The sequence below is a fragment of the Drosophila sulfurigaster genome, chromosome 2R, assembly GCF_023558435.1.
Source record: "Drosophila sulfurigaster albostrigata strain 15112-1811.04 chromosome 2R, ASM2355843v2, whole genome shotgun sequence".
In the NCBI taxonomy this organism is placed as follows: Eukaryota; Metazoa; Arthropoda; class Insecta; order Diptera; family Drosophilidae; genus Drosophila; species Drosophila sulfurigaster.
The window spans coordinates 8,392,319-8,414,842 of record NC_084882.1 but is presented as its reverse complement, the minus strand read 5'-3'; the positions used below and the strand labels follow the sequence as shown (position 1 = coordinate 8,414,842).

General features: G+C 36.5%; 1 protein-coding gene across 6 annotated transcripts in view; it reads left to right on the top strand.

The window, feature by feature from the left end:
* The window catches only part of LOC133836976 (uncharacterized), a 134,891-nt gene that overhangs the window by 75,018 nt on the left and 37,349 nt on the right, over positions 1-22,524 (top strand). For 3 of the 6 annotated variants that reach the window (XM_062267613.1, XM_062267610.1, XM_062267616.1), the window contains exon 2: positions 14,863-14,907. The exons of the other annotated variants lie outside the window; for them this stretch is intronic. In XM_062267613.1, the coding sequence (XP_062123597.1) occupies positions 14,863-14,907 (45 nt within the window). The remainder of the gene's footprint in view (positions 1-14,862; positions 14,908-22,524) is intronic. 6 annotated transcript variants of the gene reach the window in all.

Sequence of the window (22,524 nt, the reverse complement as noted above, 5' to 3'; positions counted from 1 at the left end):
CAAATGTATTAATAAAACAATTGCAAAAATTTCAAATACATATTGAAGCAGAAGCACCACAAAAACGAGATTTAGTTATATGACATTAATATACAAATAAAAAGAGAATATTTCGATAGTTTAACAATTGAATTCAAAGTATTTTTTCATTGATGCGAGTGGAATATTAAAAACGTTGCAATCATCAATTCGGCAACTTAACTGCATGAACAAATTCAGCTATTTTCCATTATCGTGCAACGTTTTTGGGGGCATGGTATCTATTAAACATTTATGAGCGACAACTGAATGCATTATTTACGAAAAGGCCAAACAAAAACAGCACAACAAAAAATCTAGAAAAGTGCAACGTTTTGACCAACAAAAATTTATAAATTATAGCATTGAAAACGCATTTGGTCGAAAAAGAAAAACTGAAAATGTTGATTACATAATGTTGCAAGTCCAAGTCCCCATTTGCTTTGATGCTGTTGCACGTTCGCCATATTTGGCACAGACTGTCTTGTCTGTCTTTGTGTGAGAAGCTGCTGGTTGTTGCAAATGTTGCAAGCTGTGATTTGGTCGCATTGGTTCCGCATTTAAACACAAACTGACAATTTACTTCTTCACTGCAACAAGCTGCTGCTGCTGCTGGCAAATCGTTTTTATGCTTTTAAGGAAATTACAAAAAAAAAGGGGAAAAAAATAAACAAGCAGTAAAAACAACAAATAATAAAATGCAGAGAAATATGTCGAATAACTAAAAGCGTACGCTTTTTATTTATTATTATATATACAATACTTGTTTTTTTTTTCTTTCTAACTGACTTGAATGACACATAAACTGTTTGTGTTGTTGTTGTTGCAGTGGTAATAAGCTTTAGTGCAATATTAGCTGTGGCTACAAATTGCGCCCGCCCGGTTGCTGCCGCTTTTGTGCTCAAGTGTATGTGTTGCATGATAATAAAAATGTTTGCCAAATGGCGCGCACAACATTCATACTACAATGGCGGCCTTTTGAGCATGGGTTTTAAGGTTTGGTTTGGATATGGTTTGGTATGTTTCAGTTCAGTTCAGTTCAGTTCAGTTGAGTTTGTTGGCTATTTGGCTTTGGGGGCGCTGCTCTTCATTGTTGCCGCTGTTGTTGCCACTGGCTCTGACTTGGCATTGTTTGCTTTGCAATCATTGTCTACCCCTCAACCCTCAGTCCACCACCACTAAACAGCAGCAGCAGCAGCAGCAGCTTCTTGTTGCCGCTTGCTGCCTGTTTCTTTTGCGCACAATGAGAATATGCATGTTTCCAATTATGGCGCTCAAAAGCCAGCCAACAGTAACAGCTAGCGACTATGGAACAATAGAAAATGATTTGATGATGTATGATGATCCTGAAGGCTGATGCTAGCAAAAATGTTCACTCTCAGTGTAGCTGCCTAATGCATTTTTCCACTTACGATTCGCATAAACGTATGTGCACATTTTCGTTGAAGATCTCTCTTGAAATGCCTATTATGATACATGCCAGAGAACATTTTCAGTTTTTAGTATTGGGCTACAAAAAGCTGATGCTTGACATATAAAAATGCATTTGGTTTTTTAAATATTATAAGACTCGCTCGCACACTCAGATTTGAACAAATATATAATAACACATGGGCTGAAAAGTCCCGGGCCTGACAAAGAAAACTTGCTTTTTTTGGATCAAAATTGGCGTTACTCATCAACTTAATCTTTATCAAGAGCATCGCAATCATTCCAGAGCCGCTGTAACATTTCAATATAAATTTTTTTTTTAATTTTTGCCTCAAAATAGGCTTCAATTTCAGTGATAATCGTGTGAAATTTTTTATCGGCGAGCATTTTTCCAGGACTGCTAACCTCCAGAAGTCGCTGGGAGCCTAATCTGGCGAATTAGTGGATGATAGCAATTCGAAGTTAAATTAATGTAGTTTTGCCACTGTCATTGAATCATGAACTCATTCTTGTTGTTGGTCAAAAGTGAGCAAACGCGGCAGCCATTTTGACGAGATTTTCTCATAGTCAAATGCTCATGCAAAATTAAGCCAACATGTTTTTTGATATCTTTACGATGTTAGCTAACTCACGCAAATTTAATTTTCGATAATTCAAAACGATTTTGTGGATTTTTTATGTTTTCTGGTGTGACTCCCCTTTGGACGTCCACTGGGTTCTGCATCATCGGTTCTCTACGACCAAGTTTGAAGTCAGCAAACCAACGTTTTGTTGTTGTTTCTAATGGAGAGGGCTCCCGCAACACTTTTCAAGCCAAAGCTTTGCTTGAACGGTATTTTTTCCCATCAAGAAGCATTGTAAGATTAGAAGACGAAATTGCATTTGATCCATTGTTGTGAAAATAGAAAAAGTAGTGTCACTTTTGGCTCAATAACTTACAAACTAATGAATAGAATATCATGAAATTTTAGCAGCTGTCTTCTGAAGGATTGTATTAACTGAAAAAAAGGTGACTGCAATAAAACTAGCACAATCTATGTGTAAGGCCCGTGACTTTTCAGCCCACGTGTTATATAAATATATAAATAACTGCAAATTGACTCTCTCACTTCAGAAACAACGTTACATTTTAGCATTGAATTGAAGATATTAGCATATATTTCTTAAAACTTATACTTAAACCATCTAATAAAACAATCGTATATCAACAAACATTTATATTGAAGCATATTTAAAACTAGCATTAAAATACTCGTACCTTTAAAATCTGCAGCTGGTTTCACGTTCATTAATCTTCAGTAAGATCAGAGACAATTCACATTATGAATGTAATTGAGGGTTACAAAACAAAACATAACGCTAACCCGCTCTCAGTCCATTCATCTTGTTCAGATTGTAAAACAAACATCGAATTGCATTAAGCGTGCATTCATTCATAGGTTATTCAACTTCAAGTTCGATTTATTTAGCACTCGTCTCACGCAAAATGTCATGAGCGCTACTTATTTCATATATCAAAAATCCTTATGTAAATATTGATGTGCGGATAGCCTTGTCAGAAATAAATGTGAATAAATCGTATATGAAAATGATATAAATTGTGATAAACAATGTCAGACATTGACTTTAATGCATGTTCGTAACATATTTAAACAGTGTTTGGGTTTGTTTTTGGAGCTACAATTCAGCTGCCGAATGTTGCTCGTCGTCTTCCAAGTAAATGACTCGATGACTCTGTGAATTGTGACTGTGACTGTGAATGAGTCCCAAAGTTGTTGCTGTCGTCGCATGACGTGGCTAAGAAATGTATCTTACAGATGCGCTGCACGTATTCAATTCGAAAACCCTTTTGGCATGCATTAAGGCAAACAGTTTTATGGCAAATTAAATGCAATTAAGTGCAGACTACACACACAGAGTCAGAGTCAGAGACAGACACCCGGACACGCAGTCATTGGAAGTGATGAAGCCATAACAATTTATATATTGCATATTAAAGGCAAATGCCAAATTGTCACCGTAATACTCTTAAAAGCACATTCATCGAATAAATTTTACAAATTTCAACGCAATTAATTTCTCTCTGTTAACGAAATTTTCCCTTAGAGTCATTTAACACCTCATTCAATGCATATAAAAAGTAATACAATAAACGCATTTATTTTACACACATATCCATTGATTTAATAAATAAAACACTGTTGACAATGTCAATGCCTGATGGGTTAATATAAATGAGTTTGTAACACATACCTTTTATTTGTGATGAATATGCAGAAGGGTATTTAAGACTGTTTACAAGTCTATAGATTTATCTACTATTAAAGCGAACTAAATCGTGGCACATGTGTACGCCTTAATATACCAACAGTAGCGACATATTTCTTACTTTTTGTAAATTTAAAATAAATATATATCACGCTCGTATGCTGGAAAAGTGTGCCACAAATTTATACTAAATAAAAATAAACTCCCAAATGAAAATTCAATTCGTCATGCGACATCTGAAGGTTTAGGCCGGGCTTAAACTGGGTCGGGGCACAGACGACGGCTGCTGCTGTTGCTGCCACTTCAACCTTGACAAGTGAAATCTAAAGGCGCACACAATTTCCGCAAGTGGCTTTTGCCAACTTTAACTGAAAACCTGTTAAGGGCACACAGACACATACACACAAGCACACATGCACGCACATGTTAAGCAACAAAACAGAAATAAAAAGGCTAAAAGGGAACCACGCACAAACTTTATGCAGAAAAATGTTAAAAGGAAACGGCTCAAACAGGCTGCCAGTTGGCCAGAACTTTGTTGGCTGGCGTGCAGTTGTTGGTTACCTGTTTTTCTCTTCTGTTCTCCTGCATGACGTTGTCGCTAAAAAGCTCCAACTTCGCACACCACTCATACACACACACATCACGCACACATCGAACCACTTGGCAGCAGTTCTCAGTCCAGTCACGGCAGGCAGCCTGATAAGTTCACTGGTGAGTTCAAGGTGAAGCGACCACAGTTTTGTGTTCCCTGTTATGTGTGTGTATGTGTGTACCTCGGTCGGTTCTCCAGTTCCCTTTCCTCGGCTTTGCTCTGCTCTGCTCTTGTCTCGTCTACGTTTTCGTCTTGGCATAGTGTCATTGTTGCCATGGCTGTGGCTCTTCACATTCAGCTCAGAGTCGTCATCGTCATCGTCTGCTTGGCTTCCTTTTCGCCTTTTTGTGTGTTGTTTTTGCATCTTTTTTTTTTTTGTTTTTGTCCCCTATTTCTTCATGTGGCTTGCCCTGCTCCCATTTGCTTGAGCGCAGTCTTAAGTGCCAGCCAGGGCACATAATTACACACTACATACTAGCTGGCCCCCATGCAAATGCCTCGGTAGTGAAAAATTACATCAAGAGTCATTTGTTAAGTCAGCGAATATAAAAGAAGAGATAAAAAACAAGACTGTAATTTATGTCGCACTCGGCAGACCCTCAAGGAGTTAAGTCACTGCAATAAATAGTCGAAAAATGCAATAGTCAAGATCGGTGTATCTATGCGATGTCTAAGAGGTAGAACATTAACTTGAAAGCTTATTTGAATTTGTTAATCTGTAAATAACCATATTTATACTTTTTACTTGATTTGTAATTTATTTTTCATTGATCGTGACACATAACAAACCACAGTCTTTATCATTCCTGAAAAAAGTGTTCAAATTATCAATAAATAATTGCCTTGGTTTTAATTTTTGGGTATAATTGGAATGTAGTAGTATATCGGTGTAAGAAATATAAATTTTGGTATATTTTTTAATATTATTTGCTTATTGGTATTATTTAAGAAAACTTCCGCACTGTTTAGCTTTTATTGAAAAATGGGTAGCGGGTATCTGACAGTCGAGGGAGCTCGATTTCTTAGCCTTCTTATTTAGAGTTGATTGGAATTGTCTTAAATTTTAACTTATACTTATCATAAAAATATAATGCAGTCTATGAATATTTCCCTCATTTTTGTAGAATTCTCAGACATTTCTCTATTTTTAGATTGATTTCATTTTCTGCTAATACCAACCCAGCTTATAATACTCCGACCCTGCCAGTTTTTCCTAGAAAAACAGTCTTTTGCAAAATTATGTGTCATTCACATGGATTCAGACGATTGGCAATTTGAGCCGTACCCCGTCTAGTTTTGTCTTTGCAGCTGCGCATATGTGGCTACCTTTGAATCGAAATTGAAATTGGGTAAACTGTCATTGTACGAAACTCCTCATCCATTTGGAATTAAATCATAAATGAGTTATTGCATAGACAAAATGGGTTCGTGTTCAATGTGAAGTCGGGACATAATCGCACATGAGATCATTCAATTGCCCCGAGACCTGCAAGAGTATCAACATACTCGTATTATATCATAAATCACACTCTTGCAGAGCTTTGGCTTGGCCAGGGAATGAGCCCAGGTACAAAAAAATAAAAAAAGAAAAAAGGTAGACAAGGCCGGAAAGCTGCGTCAGCGAAGCGAACGAAACGCTGCGCATCAAAGCGTATGAACAAACAGACGTTGAAGAGGTCAACGCGGAGAGGTGCTAAAAGTTCACTTCAAGCCCGTCGTCTGAGATAAATACATAAATATATGTGTTTTGTAAAGCGTTGCAAGTGCCACAATGAACTTATGTAATTGTTCACTTCAACTCGTATTCGTATAGTGCATATATCAATCTTTCAAACGTTAATCCAAATAATGCACTGCAAACAAATAAACAATTTTATTATTTCTGCTCAATTGATTGGGGCATTCCCAAAGAGTGTGTGAAACGGAAGAAGCGGAAAGAGGAAAAAGGCGAACAACGAACAGCACACAAGACAATTTTCTTTTACACATGCGTTGCTTATAATTAAATTTCAATTAATGATTTAACGGGGCACCTCCTCCTGTTGTTGTGTGCATTTGGGTGTAACGATATTAATTAAAAGCGTTTAAGTCTCATAAAAAGTGTTGCTGCAACCAGTCAGCAACAATGACAACCGCAAACAGTCAATTAAAAAGCAAAGCGTTAACCATTGTTGTTGTTTTTTTAGTTAACTGTGCAACAACATTTTGCCCAGGTCTAAAGAGCGTAACGTTCACAAAATAGAGCAAGTTGATATCTTACAAGCACTGTTGCAATTGTTATTGCTGTTGTTGCTTTCATGTTTTAATTGCGATGTGAAACGCACAAAAAAGTTATTCACATCGCTGATGACGAAAATGAAAGTTGCTTTTCGTTTCATTTTACGTATACAAAATATACTTCTCAAAGATATTTAAGAAAATACAAAATTACTATATTTTGAAATTTGAAAAATTTCATTTCATTTTAGTTAAAGACAAATATTTCATTTGACTACAAATTATTCGAAATTTATAAATATCTTCTAAATTTAGTACACTAAAGCGTAAAGCTCTTTGTCTGAACTCATAGAGAGAACTCTTGATTTATGTATTTAAAAACTGATCAATTTGAATGCGTATGGAAATTTAATTTATTTGAGTATTCAGTATTCAAATTACTTATTTGATCTAGCGTAAACTGTGGCCTCTGGCAATCTATGAATCGAGACTCTGACGGCTTTTGGCATATTTGCAAATATTTACAATTTTTAACACGTTTTGTTTACTCCCAAATTTGACACAAACAACCCGAGGGAATTTTTTGATTTTGACCCGAATTTTATTTTTGGTAGCATGCAATCAGTAAAAGTAAATAAATAAATATGGGGAAATATATGTATACCATATGAAATTTTACATAATGAATATTGATATTTTTCTACAGCAAATACACAATAAATTTGTTTTCATTTAACTTTTAAATTGCACCTAAATGGAAATATTGGTTAGTCATTTGCAAATTTAATCAGCAACTATTTGCTTTAACGAGGTTTATCCAACTCTAATTAGAAACAGTCTCGTCTTTCACAATTCAGCATTTTAGGAATAGGGTTTCTCCAGCACCGTTTTGGCTTCCTTAGCATGAAATAAACTCTTTCATTGCTCTCACATTTCTCATTATCCTCGACAAAAATGTGAGGGCGTTGGGAGAGGGGAGAGAGGTTGTTAGCGAAGGCGGCGCAGTACTATTATGAAAACACATTTTCATTATGACTGCAGTTTTTGAAATGTAATAGTTATGAAATTTCCTTATATGCAGACACATATCTAACCATTAACATGAGCCAAATATCTAACAAGAACAGAGCCTACAAAGTAACGAAGCCAAGAACAACAACAACAACAACATCGCTATCCCTTTTGGCCCATACACATAAGCTCAGTCATGTGAGAGTGTGAGTGTGAGGGGGGAAGGCTTTTGCTTTTGTGCCATCATGAAAAGCAATTTCATGTTATGAATCCGTTTTTGGCCAAGGAGAAGTAGCGCGCCATTTTTGTATTTATTGTACAATAAAATATTATATTTACAGTAAACGAAAATGCGGCCCATTTTTCCCTGAGTGTTTGTGTGTACTACAGTGATGTGTCCGTGTGTGTATCGGTGTGTGTGTGTGTGTGTGTGTGCAACCCTTTCTCTTTGTACAAGATGTGAGTGTGCTTGCCACACTAATAGCTAAAAAGTTGCGCTTCTCCCCTTAACTACGTTTCACACCGTCCGCGTCTCCATTCGTCACCGTCCCTGTTCGTCGTCTCAAAAGGCTCGCTGCCTGCGGTTGACTCTGCTCAACTTTTTTGCTCTTACTTGGACTGGCATTTCGTTGATTCTCTAGCTGAAATACACATACTGACACACACACACCCACACACGGACATAGCCTTAGCACAAGGGCAATTCGTTACGGCTCGCACATCGTACACCCGCACAAACAAACACACACACACCCACACACATACACATACTGAAGCAAATACACTCATGCAACCTCCATTTCCTTTTTTCTTTTGCTCCACCAAATGAAATGAGAGCAGAGCGAAGTAATTGGACGACTTTGCAATACTCTATGCTAAGGCCTAGACGGTAAACATATAATTACTCTGAATTTTATGAGAATCGCTGAATATGCAATCCATTTCAATGAAAATATCTCACCTGTTTTTATAACAAAACTTTCATGTTTTTATAGGGTATCAAAAGTTATGCTAATTCCGGCGCCTTTGCCAGCTTGTCGATATGTAAGAACTGAAACTATTTCGCATTGGTAAGATTTCGGCATTGGATAAAGTTGCTTTTGCCAAAAGGGACAGCGTAAAAGCGTTGCCCAAAACTAGACTATATCTACTACAAACACACACACACACACATATATACACACATGCAGATACATTTACGTTTATATAAGGAACACACACACACATTTCTACTACTATACTAGGATAGTGGGTGGGTGTCTGCTGCGATAAGTCCAATTTCTATTACGATTCTGATTATTTGTTATTTGTTATTGTTGTGTATTGTGATATGTTTGCGACTGCGTTGTTGCTGTTAGTCGTGCTCTGCATTTTGTAACTGACAAGTTTCGTATGGTCGTTCGTAACTGCCAAGTGCATGAAATTTTATACATGCCAAGAAGTTGATTCGTATCACTTTTTCGCTTGCCTTTTACTACTGAGGGATGTGTATTTGTGTGTGTGTGTCTCTTCCTTTGATACTACAAAAAGAAGTCGTATTACTAAGCTATGGCGCAACATGTTGCAAAAGAAATGTATCCAGATAAATCTATTTGAAAAATATAATTGCACATAACACCGGTATTATTATATGTCCTTCAACTTAATCCTGAAATACGTAACGTATAATTTATTCTCTTTGCTTTGCTGACAGTTTTATTTTGCACTTTTCACAATTCGCAAACATATCTTATCGATTTAAATCGAGTATTAGATTTACATATAAATTGTGCCGATTCCCACTCTTTTGTTTTACACCTTATTGCCACTTTGCTGTTAAAAATAAAAGTTGCAACAGTCGTCCTGGTCACAACAATTTAAAACTTTTTATCCAAGACTGTTCTTTTTTCTTCCATTTTATTGTTTTTACGGTTTTTGTCCTGCGCCACACTTTGGTCTATCAGAGTTGTGCCCATTTGGTGTCCATTTTTGTCTTTTATAGTTATTTTTTATGTCAGTTGTGTGACAAATTAATAGGCGTAAACCTGATACTTTTTTTCGCATTATATTATTTGTTGCTGAACATGATGTGGTCTTCGTTGCACATACTATAAACGAATTTGTAATTCAACCTAAGGGTGTTGATTTTTGTATGTCGTATGCGCTTGTAGTAGGAACTGTCAACTCAAATTTACTTTGACTTGGGTGCCAAATGTAAAGCCCAGTTCAATAGAGCTGAACGTCAATGTTGCTAAAACCACATCATTTAAAAATTGATGAGACCTCTTAACGACATCAATTTAACACATATGCGATACACACAATGCACACGACATGGTTTCGGCCATAAATGGCATAATTAACGCATATTAAATGATACCATAAAACAGTCATCTGATGGCTGGGCTGCCTGCCTGCCGTCGTCCATCGTTGTCCTCGTTAAACTGCACAAAATCGATGAAAAGCCGCTAAGAAAATTATGTATGCATATCGAGCGTTGACCAGAGTTTCGCATCGAGTTAATCATTAAACATAAATGAATGAAACACGACACACTGAACAAAATTAATCGAGGTGTTTTGTGCATTCTCGAAATGACTTCTTCACTGAGAAATAAACCTGTTGCCTTTTAAAAACGTATTAATATGTGCAAATTAAATACACCGAATCACATTCCTTTTTCGAGCAGTGCAGGAAGTGTAATTCTAACCAAACCTGACCAAAAATGAAAACCAGCCGAAACCAAACCAAAGCGATGAATGCTTTAAGCAGCTTTTGGTTTTTGTTTTATATGTGCGCAATTATAAATCTGTATTCCATTTGCCACTTTTGTCGACAAATGGATAAATATTTTACATATTCAACTGTGTGTCAAACGAGTGCGCGAGTGTGGGTAACTCCGACAGAATAATGCGGGCCAAGCGCAAAGATATTTTTCGAGCCGACGATTTATGTGGGGCGGGGGCCCTCAAGGTTAACTACAACAAGGCAGGCAAATTGCAAGCAAACTGAAATAACAAAACGAATGCATGCAATTAAAATGCAGTTTATGGTTGCAATGGAAATAACAACAATAACAATAACCGCGCAACCAGTCAACCTCAGAGGCAAGCATCAAAATCAACAACAACAAAAATACATGTACGAATACTGTCAATCATAATTCGTCATATCTCTATATGAAGGCATTGAAAAGTTCACAGTCTGTGGGTACTCTCATATCTTCGTTCCTACTGCTGTATATAGTATAGTAGCATATATTGACGATAGTCCAATCTGCGCCAGTTCGTGTCAGATTTGAGCGTTAAGCTTAAATGAAACGCAAAAACTCTGGCAAACAAAAAAGGGTGTTCTTTTTTCAGTACACCATGAGCTGACAGAGTTGTCAAATTGCGCAAAAGATAAACAAAAAAAAAAGCGCAATAACAGAGAAATGTCTATAACCCAAGTTTATTGGTTTTTTCTGTTAGTAATCTTTACAGATTCGAAACTGAATTTAAAAGAGTATAGTCCCTAAAAATATTTTTTTTTAATATTAATCAACATTTTCTGCTGGGCTTTAGTTATTCAACTACAACACTTATCGGATTTCATTGAAGTTTACAATTACAATTTAGTGAAACCTTACAAAAAGTTGCAATTTTACAGGTCGAGTCTTAGTTGCTTTGTCTGACAATCATATATATTTTTGGCATTCTAGGTATATTGTAAATATATGATATATTTTGAATGTAGCCTTTCGTATATTTTAGAATTTTTTGCGGTGTATTAACTATATATTGAAAGAATAATACCGCATTATTTTAATTTTATTCAAAATGCAATAATCCAACAATTATTGCTGTCTGTTTTGTCAAATTTTGAATAGTAAAAGTTAGATCACCTTTAAATCCTATCACCTCTGAACAACATTTTGTTGGTGAATTAAATGTGAAAAAGTATTGCTACTTTTTTAAGTATCCACATATCAGTTGGCAATGAGACCCCACGGAGTGGAGACTTTTCTCCCTTTACGGTAAATCGATTTAAAGCAATGCGTATATTTTCAATACCAACCGTTGGAAAATCGCCACAATTGTGCGATAAAACAAACACATACACGTTTCAATTGGATAGAGCGCGAAAGGAAAATAAAACAACAATCAAATGTGAAGCAGGCATAAAAAATATTTTTTTTTGTTTGTGTTTTAAAATTCCCGGTGGAATTAAATAGCTAAATATTCATAAATGTATTTAATTAAATGTTTTTCTATTTGCATGTGGCTATAAATAAATGAAATTGATTTAATTTGTATGTTTTATTTTTTTCGTTGCAGGTAAGCGACAATACTCTGGTGAAATGGAAAAAACAACTTCACTAGTATACTTTAAGCGTGGGAGGAATTGAAAGTCGTAAATAAAAAAGTAGAGCTACTTAATTTATTTATACCTCTATAGTATATTTATAACCAACATATGCATTTAACCTCTCCATAATATTTATAACCTCATTCATCCTCAGCATTCGTAATCATACCTTTTGTAGTTTGAATCCGACACATTTAACTCGAATATCGAATAAACATTAACATGTGAATACCCTAACCGCAACTAAGCCCCTTCCAGCTCTCTTGATTGCGACGTGTAGACAACACCAATATTTATATTTTATCTATTACCACAAATCGGGGCAGCTATCGGATCTGCTGAGGAGAGTAGAGAATTTCCATTATATGTGTGTAGAGCACTCGCTCGCATATTGTATTTGCATGCAATTTAAGGCAGGAAATTAAAAATTCTTTTTGTTTGACAATTTGCCAAACATTTTACATCCGCGTTTAGGCAAGAGTTTTCCGACGTTTTCGCCAAATTGAAATGCAAATGCAGAAAATATGCCAGCCAGAAAAAAGTTGTCGAAATGAAATTTTCTTATCAAGAGACTCTCATCTTTTGGAAGCCGCTTATCCAAATGTGCAATCGCATTTATTGAAATATTAATCTAATTATAATTTATATAATTAGCTCACGCTCACACAAATGCACAGTTCTCACTTTTCCGTGGGATTTACGAACATATGTACATACTTATGTATGTATAAGCGTCAAATGCCGTATGAATTTTTATAATGCTCATAAATTTTTCAGTTGCGTGATTCCCATAATATGCGAAGTCTGTCTGAGTCTGCTGAGTACAAGTTATGCTCCTAATTACGAGTATACCTCAGGCATTTCCGCTTCATGAGCTTCTCTCATTAGCCTTTTCAGACAAGAGCTTGAGAGATGCTTGTTGACATTTTGGTGCCAGGAATTTGTTTGCCATCCGAGACCGCGCAACTCTTGGCTAAGGGTTTACATTTTCTTTTTCTTTTTTTTTTTTGCCTACGAGTAATTAGGGTAGACGCACAACTGTTAGCAGAAAAGGTGCCAAATGTGTTTCCGCTTTAAAGAGCCGACAGTAAAAGTGAGAAAATCATTCTAGTGTACTAGTTTAAGAATGTCCGACTTAAGGCAGATTTACTAAAGATAATTTTACCATAAGCTGTTTGCGGTTACTTCAGCAAGAGAGCAGAGCTTGGTGTCTTTTTAGTCATGTAACTAAACATATTGTTAACTGCCACATTTTTTTTTATTTAAAATTAATTCAGTAAACATCGGTTTCGTGTGTATCATCAGCCGCATAATATCTATTACTAATTGGCATATAATTATTGATATGTATTCTAATGTAAACAATATCACGTATACGACCTATGCGCCCACGGGTTTAATCGTTTGCTGAACAATTACAGTCAAAGGGTTATTAATTTATACAAATAAATGAACACAAACTAATACACAATTTATATATCAACTCATACCCTCACATGCCTCTTCTTGTTCGTTATTATTGTTTATCCTAACTGTGTCATATGTTGATTTTATATGTCTGTTGGTGTTGTCAATAATTGTTAGATTTAAGCAGCTCATTTAAATAATAAATTCCAGTGACATTCTATATATATATAATATATGTGTGTGTAATTAGTCTTATAAATCTTTGTAGTCTAGTCTTAGTTGTTGGCTTTTCCTCCCGATTCCCCCCCCTTTAGAGAGGATACGTAATGTATGCAACCAAAAAATTGTAATGCCACAAAGGATTCAAAGTAGCTAAATTTATGCGCACAATTATTATATTTATCGAGCGAGAAAAAACGATGTTTCATCGTTTCACTCTGTATAACTTTTTCAGGCTGCTGGGCTAACACACTTGTTTATTTATTTTTAAAATGTAATATAAATAATAAAACGTATCTGTATGTTTGATTTTCATTAGCGTTTTGTGCATACACTTGGCTGTGTGTGTGCGTGTGTGTGTGTGGGTGCCAGTGGTCATGCTTAAACATATTGGTTTGGGTCGCAATTAATTAATTAATTAAATATTATTGTTTTCCTGTTGGCCACAAACATGCTTGCATTTTACATCAACATTTTTAACATAAAATTGCAATCGAGTATTTTATTATATTTATTGCTTTACAAGTAGTCGACGTAGCCAATGTTTTGTACATTGTACTGGTTGTTGTCTTTAGTGTTTATAAATATAAAATTGAATAAATTGGCAAAAAAGTGCAGCGAATCGATGCAAATTGGAATTGAATTGGCGCTTGTCCTGTTCTAAGTGCTCACAAATTAATTGCAATAAAATTAAACTCAAACTGCATTGAACAAAACTCAATCATAGTCGATGCTTGACTTGCGTTTATTTATTTAGTTATGAAATGAATTCTCTCTTTCTCTCTCTCTCTCTCTTTCTCTTACCAATAAACGTCCACTAAGCATATCTCAACTATTTAACAACCGTTTGCTCTTGTGCGTCTGAATACCCTGTAAATACACAACGAACCTTGATTTTTCTAACAAATTAAAAAACGTTTTCGTATATTTGTGCATTTTGTAAATACCCATATTGAATAATTCATACATTTGATGCCAAAATAACAATAACAAATACTCTTCTTACACCCAAATAAAAGCATTCCTCAAAAGTGGTCGGCCATTTATATATAGTTTTGTCTTCTTATCGTTCTCCACATATTATCCACAATACATACGTATAACTATACTGCATACATACATATTATATACATCTAACTATGCATAGCAACTGTGCAACCAATGTAGTTTCGCATAGAGAGAATAACACCTGGTCCAACCATAACAAACAAATAAACTACAATTCGGCAATTCCACATTGATTGCCGAATTCCAAAAAAAAAAAGAAACGTAAAATAAAAACCTCAAACCGACCATTAAAACATTGAGAGCAATGAAACATTTTTACCAGTGGCGACATTTTCTTTTCTGGTTTTTCTTTTATATTGCAGGTTTCAGACACCAATAAAAGCGTTTGCCTGCCTGACAGCCACAAGGTAAGCTCCAAAGCTGCTCACCACTGACACAAATAATCAAATAATTCCTACGTATACATAACCAACAACATGCCTACATAATTTCAATCCTAGTAGACTTTCCCATTACATCAATTCTATCAAAAATAAATAAATAGTTCCACCTTGCATATGTCGTTTTGTAGCGTCCTTTTTTATTGTGTGTTGTTGTTCTTATTGTCCTTTCCAATTGGCTAGAATTCAAATAATCAATTATCCAAATTGCATTCATTCAATTTATTCCATTTTGTAGTGTTAAGTAGATAATTAGATTTAGTAGAATTTTGTTATTGCTTCTGAAATCTTTTTAATCAAATCACAGATATAGTGTCTGCTGATTTTTTTAGAACGAAATCTTATTTTAGCTACTTTTATTGATTTTTGACATTTACTCTCTTCTGGCTATCATCTTTAGTAAGAATTTTGCATTCCAATATTATAGAGAAACAATTTTCATATTGTCTCACTTCTAACTCAATTTGGCGGTCAGTGTAAACAATAATTTATTCTGCATAGTTTCCTTGGTCTTATGTTAACATTACGTATACGCAGTATGTCTTCTGCCAAGTAGTCTAAAACGACTATAGTTACGGTTACATTTATACTCGCATTGTGGCCAATAACCAAAGCCAACCAGCCACAAAAGGCATCTGTGTGTATTTTGCACTCATTTTCTTGGAACGCAACTCGCATTAGAATTGTTGCTGCACTTTGTTCAACTTCGTCCTGTGCGCCAAATGGGCTTCCTGCTGAGTTGAGTATGCGTTGAGGGCAACTGCAATTGTTATGATTTTATTGATATAGTGTGTATGTTGTTGGCACATGAAATTTGTTAAACACTGAGAGCAACAAGCTAATCGGGCGTAAGAGGCGGAGCAGCATCGCAGAAGACAGCGGAGGCATCGTCTATGTTTCAATCTGAAAAGCCATTTTAATCTTTCATAAATGTGGCGTACGTGTTTATGGCTGGTGCGTGTCGATGTGTGAAAATGCGTGTGTGAACCATGTCTCAACATACACATTACTATTGTTGTTATTTGTAATTGTAGGCATTGCTAATCAGCGTCACGTTTCAGTTGTTGAATTTAAAAGGTCTTCGGGCTCATTGAAATGTAATTAGCAAGCAATATTTATGCCTATTGAATCGAACCTGATTCTTGTGTTATAAATTCTGCAATATTACCAATTCAAATGTATCTAATGTTGGACTTGTTTCCTAACCTTTGCCTTTCTGAAGTGCAAGGTTAAGTCGGCAACAAAACAAGCCATTTCGTTGCCAATAGTAAAAATCAGTTTTCATTTGATTGCAACTAATTGATTGTGCTTTACAATCATTCAAATAAAATGAATGAAAAAAAAAATTGAAGCATTAAATTGTGTCTATAGGTGAAAATCATAAGTGATTAAAAAGTATGCAGCAATATGAGAATGAAGTTCTTTGATTGGAAATATATTAAAACAAGTAAGAATGCTATAGTCAAACATGCTCGAACAAAGGCTATTTTAGGCATATTGATATACAAACACACACAAACAGACGGACATGGCTACATCGGCTGTTGGCGCTGTTCAATATATACTATATACATATTTTATGTTGTCGGAGATAGATTTCCTGCACAAGGTTACAATGTTATGTTACAAAATTTAAATTGCTGAATGAGTTAGTGTTCATGAGTCGACAAATAATGCATTTCCTAAGCTTTAAGTTCTAAAACTGAAAGCAACAATGCTATTGGATGCAATATAAACTGTGCGTATAAAAATAATTGAATAATCGCCATAGTAATCGGCGATAATGACAACACTTTAGCGCCATATTACACATCATAAAAAAGAGGCCATAACAACATCAATTACAAAAAGGCGCCCGACATGCACACAATCATTGCACTCATACAAACACACACACACAAGTACATCGAGCGAGGATAGCAGACATGAAGCGGCCATTGGCAATGACTTGGCAAAGCGCAAACTATGTGTGCATGTGTATGAATATGTGTGTGTCTCCAACCACCCTCGCAGGGCACGCCTCCACACAAAACACAAACACAAACATTGTGGCATGTGCAATAATTTATCCGCTAATGTGTAATTATAAACAATTCTTGTTGTTTGTTATTTATAATGGCGTACACGAAAAGGAAAAAAACTAAACTAAACGTTTGTTTGTTTATTGTTGTTGTTATTTCAGTTTATATTGTTGTTGTTGTTGTTGTTGGTGCGTTTGAAAATTGCATGCAAATTGTCGTGCGACGATTTTTAGCGAGGACACGAACCAGCCATGCAACATTGTGTTGTGTTGCATAGGATGCGTGCAGGTGCCACATTTGCCACATGTCTGCCACCCGATATGAACACAGCTCTGGAATGCCAGCGATCAGCTGTTGTTATCGCTCGTCGCTGTTGTTGCTGTGAGTGTAGTTTTGTTAGGTGCGAAAATGTCATGCTGAACAAAATGGCGCTGAACACGCGACCAACTGCAGCGGCGGATACACTGTAACAAGCACTGAAAACAACTGACAGCCAACAATTGCGCAATTTAATTGTTTCGAAATTTATGCGCACACGCTTACCTGCGGTTCAACTAAAGCACCAGATGTGCCAAAAATGTTGGCTGCACAAAATGCAGAACACAGTAATTGTAATTGTCAACAATGCGCAAATTTGCTGACTCGCATTTAAACGCATTATAAAAACTATAGCATAGTTTTGTGGGCCAAGTGTAAGATGTAATTCGACAACATTTTTAAAACTCAATTGTGCTGAAAAACACTGTTCAGAGTCTCTGACTGCATTACACAGTGTGAAACATCTGCAATTGTTGTCATTCTATTTGCAAGGTTTTTCCTTTTTGAAAGTGGTGCAAAAGAGATTTCACCTTTAACAATGCAGCTGCAACTGCGACAAACCCAAAGCGTTTACACATATTACAAAGCCAACGCATGTCGCGGGACTGTTCCAATTATTGTCGGCCTTTTGGCCCTACCATTTTAAAGCGTTTTTTGTACGTTCTCTTATCCAGCCCTTTTACTGGTTTTGTGCACTGCTATAGAGTGACCAAAAAAAAAACCTATAGTCCAACGCACTCAAGCTGCGGCCCCACAGGATGTGTATTGTTACGGAAGGGCGGCGCATTTTTAACAACTTCCGCCGTTGGTTGAGTTTTCAGTTTGGACCCAGTTTTAATTACTCTCAGGTCAACGGCAGCGGAGCAGCAGCAGAGGCAACAATCGAGCTCAGTATTTGCCGTATTTAGTTGGAGAAGACCCAGTTTCGGTTTTTGTTTACAAAGCCGTCGTTGTTTCTGTTTACTGTTCAGTTGTCTATATTTACGCACTTGACTGCATTTTGAGTTAAAATATTTATTTGGGCTCGACTATGACCTTGCAGAAGATACCTTGATTTGTGTATTCAGTTTGAAAGTAAGCTGAAAAAAGGATTTTTTTTATATTTAATAAAATTACTTAGCCAAATGACAAAATTTCATATTAATCTAATTTATTAAAATGACGAAACGTGTGTTAAAAGTTCGTCTATGGTGATTTGGTTTCTTTTTCAAAAAGGTCAGAACTCTGGCATAATTATTAATATGCACATTAGCATAGCTTTAGAGAGGTTTCATTACCCGAGGGATCTTGGTTTTTTGTCTTATGTTTATTTAAATAAAATTCTCCGTTTTCTGTTTGTATTTCACTTTAATTTAAATTTACGTACAGTCATTTGTCCCCCTCTGGCTAAGACTATTAATCAATATGAACAACATTGCCATTAAGTGCTGACTTTTCCATTGACAATGAGTAGCCACTTAATTTCCTATAGGCCGAAACGATTGCACTGCGTATACGTAATGTTGGCATTGACTTCATTTCCTTGAACGTTTGGCAAAAACAGAATTTATAAGCCGAAATCCCTGAGCTCAACTCAACTCAAATCCAAATCCAACGTCCATTTTTGCCAATTACTAACACAACAGATTGAAATTTCAATTTGAATGCTTGACATGAATTCTGAAAATTTTCGGTAGCAACAACACGCGATATTGTGATTGAAAGCAAACCTCGCAGAGAGAGTGAGCGAACGAACGAGCGAGTGAGGACATTTGGCATTTATGACGCATACGCCGTGTGAATCGACTGAAGCCAATGATGATGATTATGAGTATGAGAATGGGAATGGGAACGGGAATGGGCGACAATGATTTATACATTTGTAGCGCCTTCAGTGGAAAGTGCTTTATGCAAATTTTGCGAATCGCGCATTCAATATACAGTTTGCCTTTGCGTTTGCTATTGCTGTTGCTCTCGCCGTGTTAATGTTGTTGCTGTCTGCTGTTAGGTGTAAATATGCAAATGAACGTCTCATAATTTGTGCCAGGGAAATTACCAAATATGAACTACTACCTGTATCGCAAAGGGATATACACACGCCTCCCACTTTTCGCCTGTATGTACGAAGTTCTTAGGGGAGTCTGGTGTCAAGTTGTGCTGCTGCTGGGAGAGGTAAAAACTTTTGAATACAAACTTTGCAGCAAAAGTTTAAAAGAGCGAGGCACAACGGGGGCAACAAGACGAAGTGCTCTAGTACTAGAAGTAAAACCTCAGTTGGACAAACTTTACCACCGCACACATGACCCATTAATAAGCGCACGGTATTTGATGGCAAGTTTTGTGCGCTGCGTTCGCTTTGGTCATTTCATTTTTGGCCCGCCCGCCCGTAGTGGGTGTTGCAGCGGGGAATATGTGGCACCCACTTCCATCGCTTTAACCACACTGGCGACTTGCCCAGCACGCGTTGTCAACATAAATTTTAGTCATGATTGCTGCTGCTGCTGGCAAAGTTCACACTTCCTTCCAAATGCGAATGCGTTTATCTATTTGAAAATATTCAGCGGATAGTGCAACTGCAGCTACTTATACTTTTAAGACGCTTAAAATAATCAATATTTAAGTACTAGTTTTAAAGCACTGAAAATAAGATTCAAGGACATCGAGATTGCAATCAATTTAAGCGAAGGTCACCCATATTTGACGTAATGAGCACTTCATCAATATGTTCTACATTATCTATTCGAGAACGTCTGAAAGTGAATGCTTTGAAAGGTATCACACACACATGGAATGGAAATAAATCTGATGGATACGTCTAACTGATTGCTGAATAGATAAATACTACACACACGTAGAGAGCTTCAATGGCAACTCGATGATGAGTCAAAAAGCGGAAACTATGAATAAGAATTTCCAGAGCACAGTGTGTGTCCACACACACAAGATACACAAAGTGTGCGCAATTTGTATGGATAGATCATGTGTGTATGTGTGTGCTGGGAACATTTGTTACACTCGAAGGAAGTTGCAACATGGCAAAATGCCACACCAGATAACACATCAATTGAACGATTTTAAATTTACAAAACTTTAGTTTAAAGCTTTTATTTATTGTCAGAGAAGTGTGGGCTCTTCTTGGCATAATAATGTTCCATTTTGGATATCATAACAACAACTCTATCAGGGGTAGACCGTAGTCCGTAGACCATTTGACGTCAGCACCTTTTTGTCGGGTGACAGAAATTCAATTAAACTTTTGTTAAACTCCCACACGGCGTGTTTTTCCCCTCCATCTCCATCCCCCCCGCCAGACTTGATTGTGTAACATGGCATAGCATGGTATAGCATCCGTTCAGAATCCAGTTAACATTCCCTCAACGACTCAACGAGTTTTGCACACAGTGTTTTATACAAATAGCAAGTCACGTTAATCCATTGCAATACCCCCCATTGGCCTTGTTCGTACGTGAGATCAAGTTGAATATTTACTCACCGTGTGCTTTTTTAAATAAATATTTAACGTATTTTAATTGAAAATCTAAAAACTGCAATTAGCCAACTAATTTTTATATTCCAGTACATTTTTTTCGTTCCTCATTTCATCATCACTTTGGCTCATAAATTTGTTACTCAATGTTTGCAATTAGGGCAAATGTTTTAAGTTTTCGCCCGAGAACGAAACACGTCAAATGGAAAATATTTGCTAAATTAATTGTAGCCAGTGGATGGGAAAGCAGACAGGCAGCTGTGCGCCCGGTCTCCGGCCTCCTCCTCAAGCTAATTAAGTTAGGGGGGAAAATGAACAGTGTTTTCTGGGACCAAAAACTCAATTCAGCAGCTAAGTAAGTGCGGCTTTAAAGTGCTTGAAGCTGTTTATGCCTTCGGGGCGCCAGCATCAGTTATATGTCTAGAAAAAGATCGCCATTAAAATTTTAATTTTGGCTAATTAAAAAATGCACAAACAAAATTTAAAATGGCAAAGAGCAGCAGCAGATGTCAAGCGAGAACGTAGAAATAAAATGTTAAGATTATGGTTGTGAATAGAAAACGAATATGTAATACTCTGTAATTAAGAGGAAAACGTAATTAATAAAAGAAATAAAATGTAGGTAGAATTTATTATAATTTGTGATATTTTTCACAGTTGAATGAGAAATCAAATTTATAATAATTTATGATATTTTTTACTTAGAATCGTTATTGTGCATTCAAAAAATTCTGTTTATTAAGAATGGGAATAATATGCAGTTGCTTGTTAAACTATTGCAGGGTATAAAGAAGGTCAAATAAATATTTAACAAGCAGCATATAAAACTGACGAATGAACGTACACACTCTCATGACGGACCCACTTTGAGAGCATAACGCACACTAGCTGCACACACACGCATACATACACACACACACACACACATACGCACTCTTGATAAGCAACCAGGAATTCTGCACTCTTCAGCATTGAAAATGAAAAACAGCAACAGAAAAACAAAACGTAATAAATTCTTGGTTGTCTTTTTTCCCCATCGCGCTCTCTTTTTTGAGGAGATGCATTAAAATAGATACACCCACATGCATATATGTATATATTTAGACAAGCTTTGTAGCGGTATCGCTCGGTGGCACACAAAATGCGAACGGATTGTGGCTTGTGTGGTTTTCCATTAGCACAACACAGCAATTTGGCAATATTCCACGCTAGCAACTACCCTGCAAATGTTAATCCTCTCCTTACCTTTTGACAATTACGCTATGCTATTTCTGCTATACCCACTTTTGGAGCCTCGGCTAGAGAGCATTAAACATTAGACACCGCCCATTGCACAACAACAATGGAAGACAGCAAAAGGTTGTCAGTTATACAATTGTTGTCTGTTGTCTGTGTCTGTGTCTGCTTATCAGCAACGCAGCTGCAGCTGCAATGGCTCGTTTATGCTGGACGTTGCCTGCTTTTAGGCGAAAACCACAGCGACGAACTGACTATGTAGTGGAAAAGTTTTTCGTGAATTCACAGTTTTCTCCTACAGCTGGTTCATTGCACTCGCCATATTCACGCCCAACATAGCAAAAGCAAAGGCAAATTGCAATACGCCAGACTTTTATTGCACGGAAATGACTTGAGCGTGGATTTGCGTGGGGTTCTCGACTAGACGGACCAAGTTTCCTGCCAGTTTCCCCAGACATAGAAAAGGAAATAGAAATATGTTGAAACATATACATATTACGTACACGTACGAGTTTGATAGGCCCTGCAATTGTCGCATGTCGA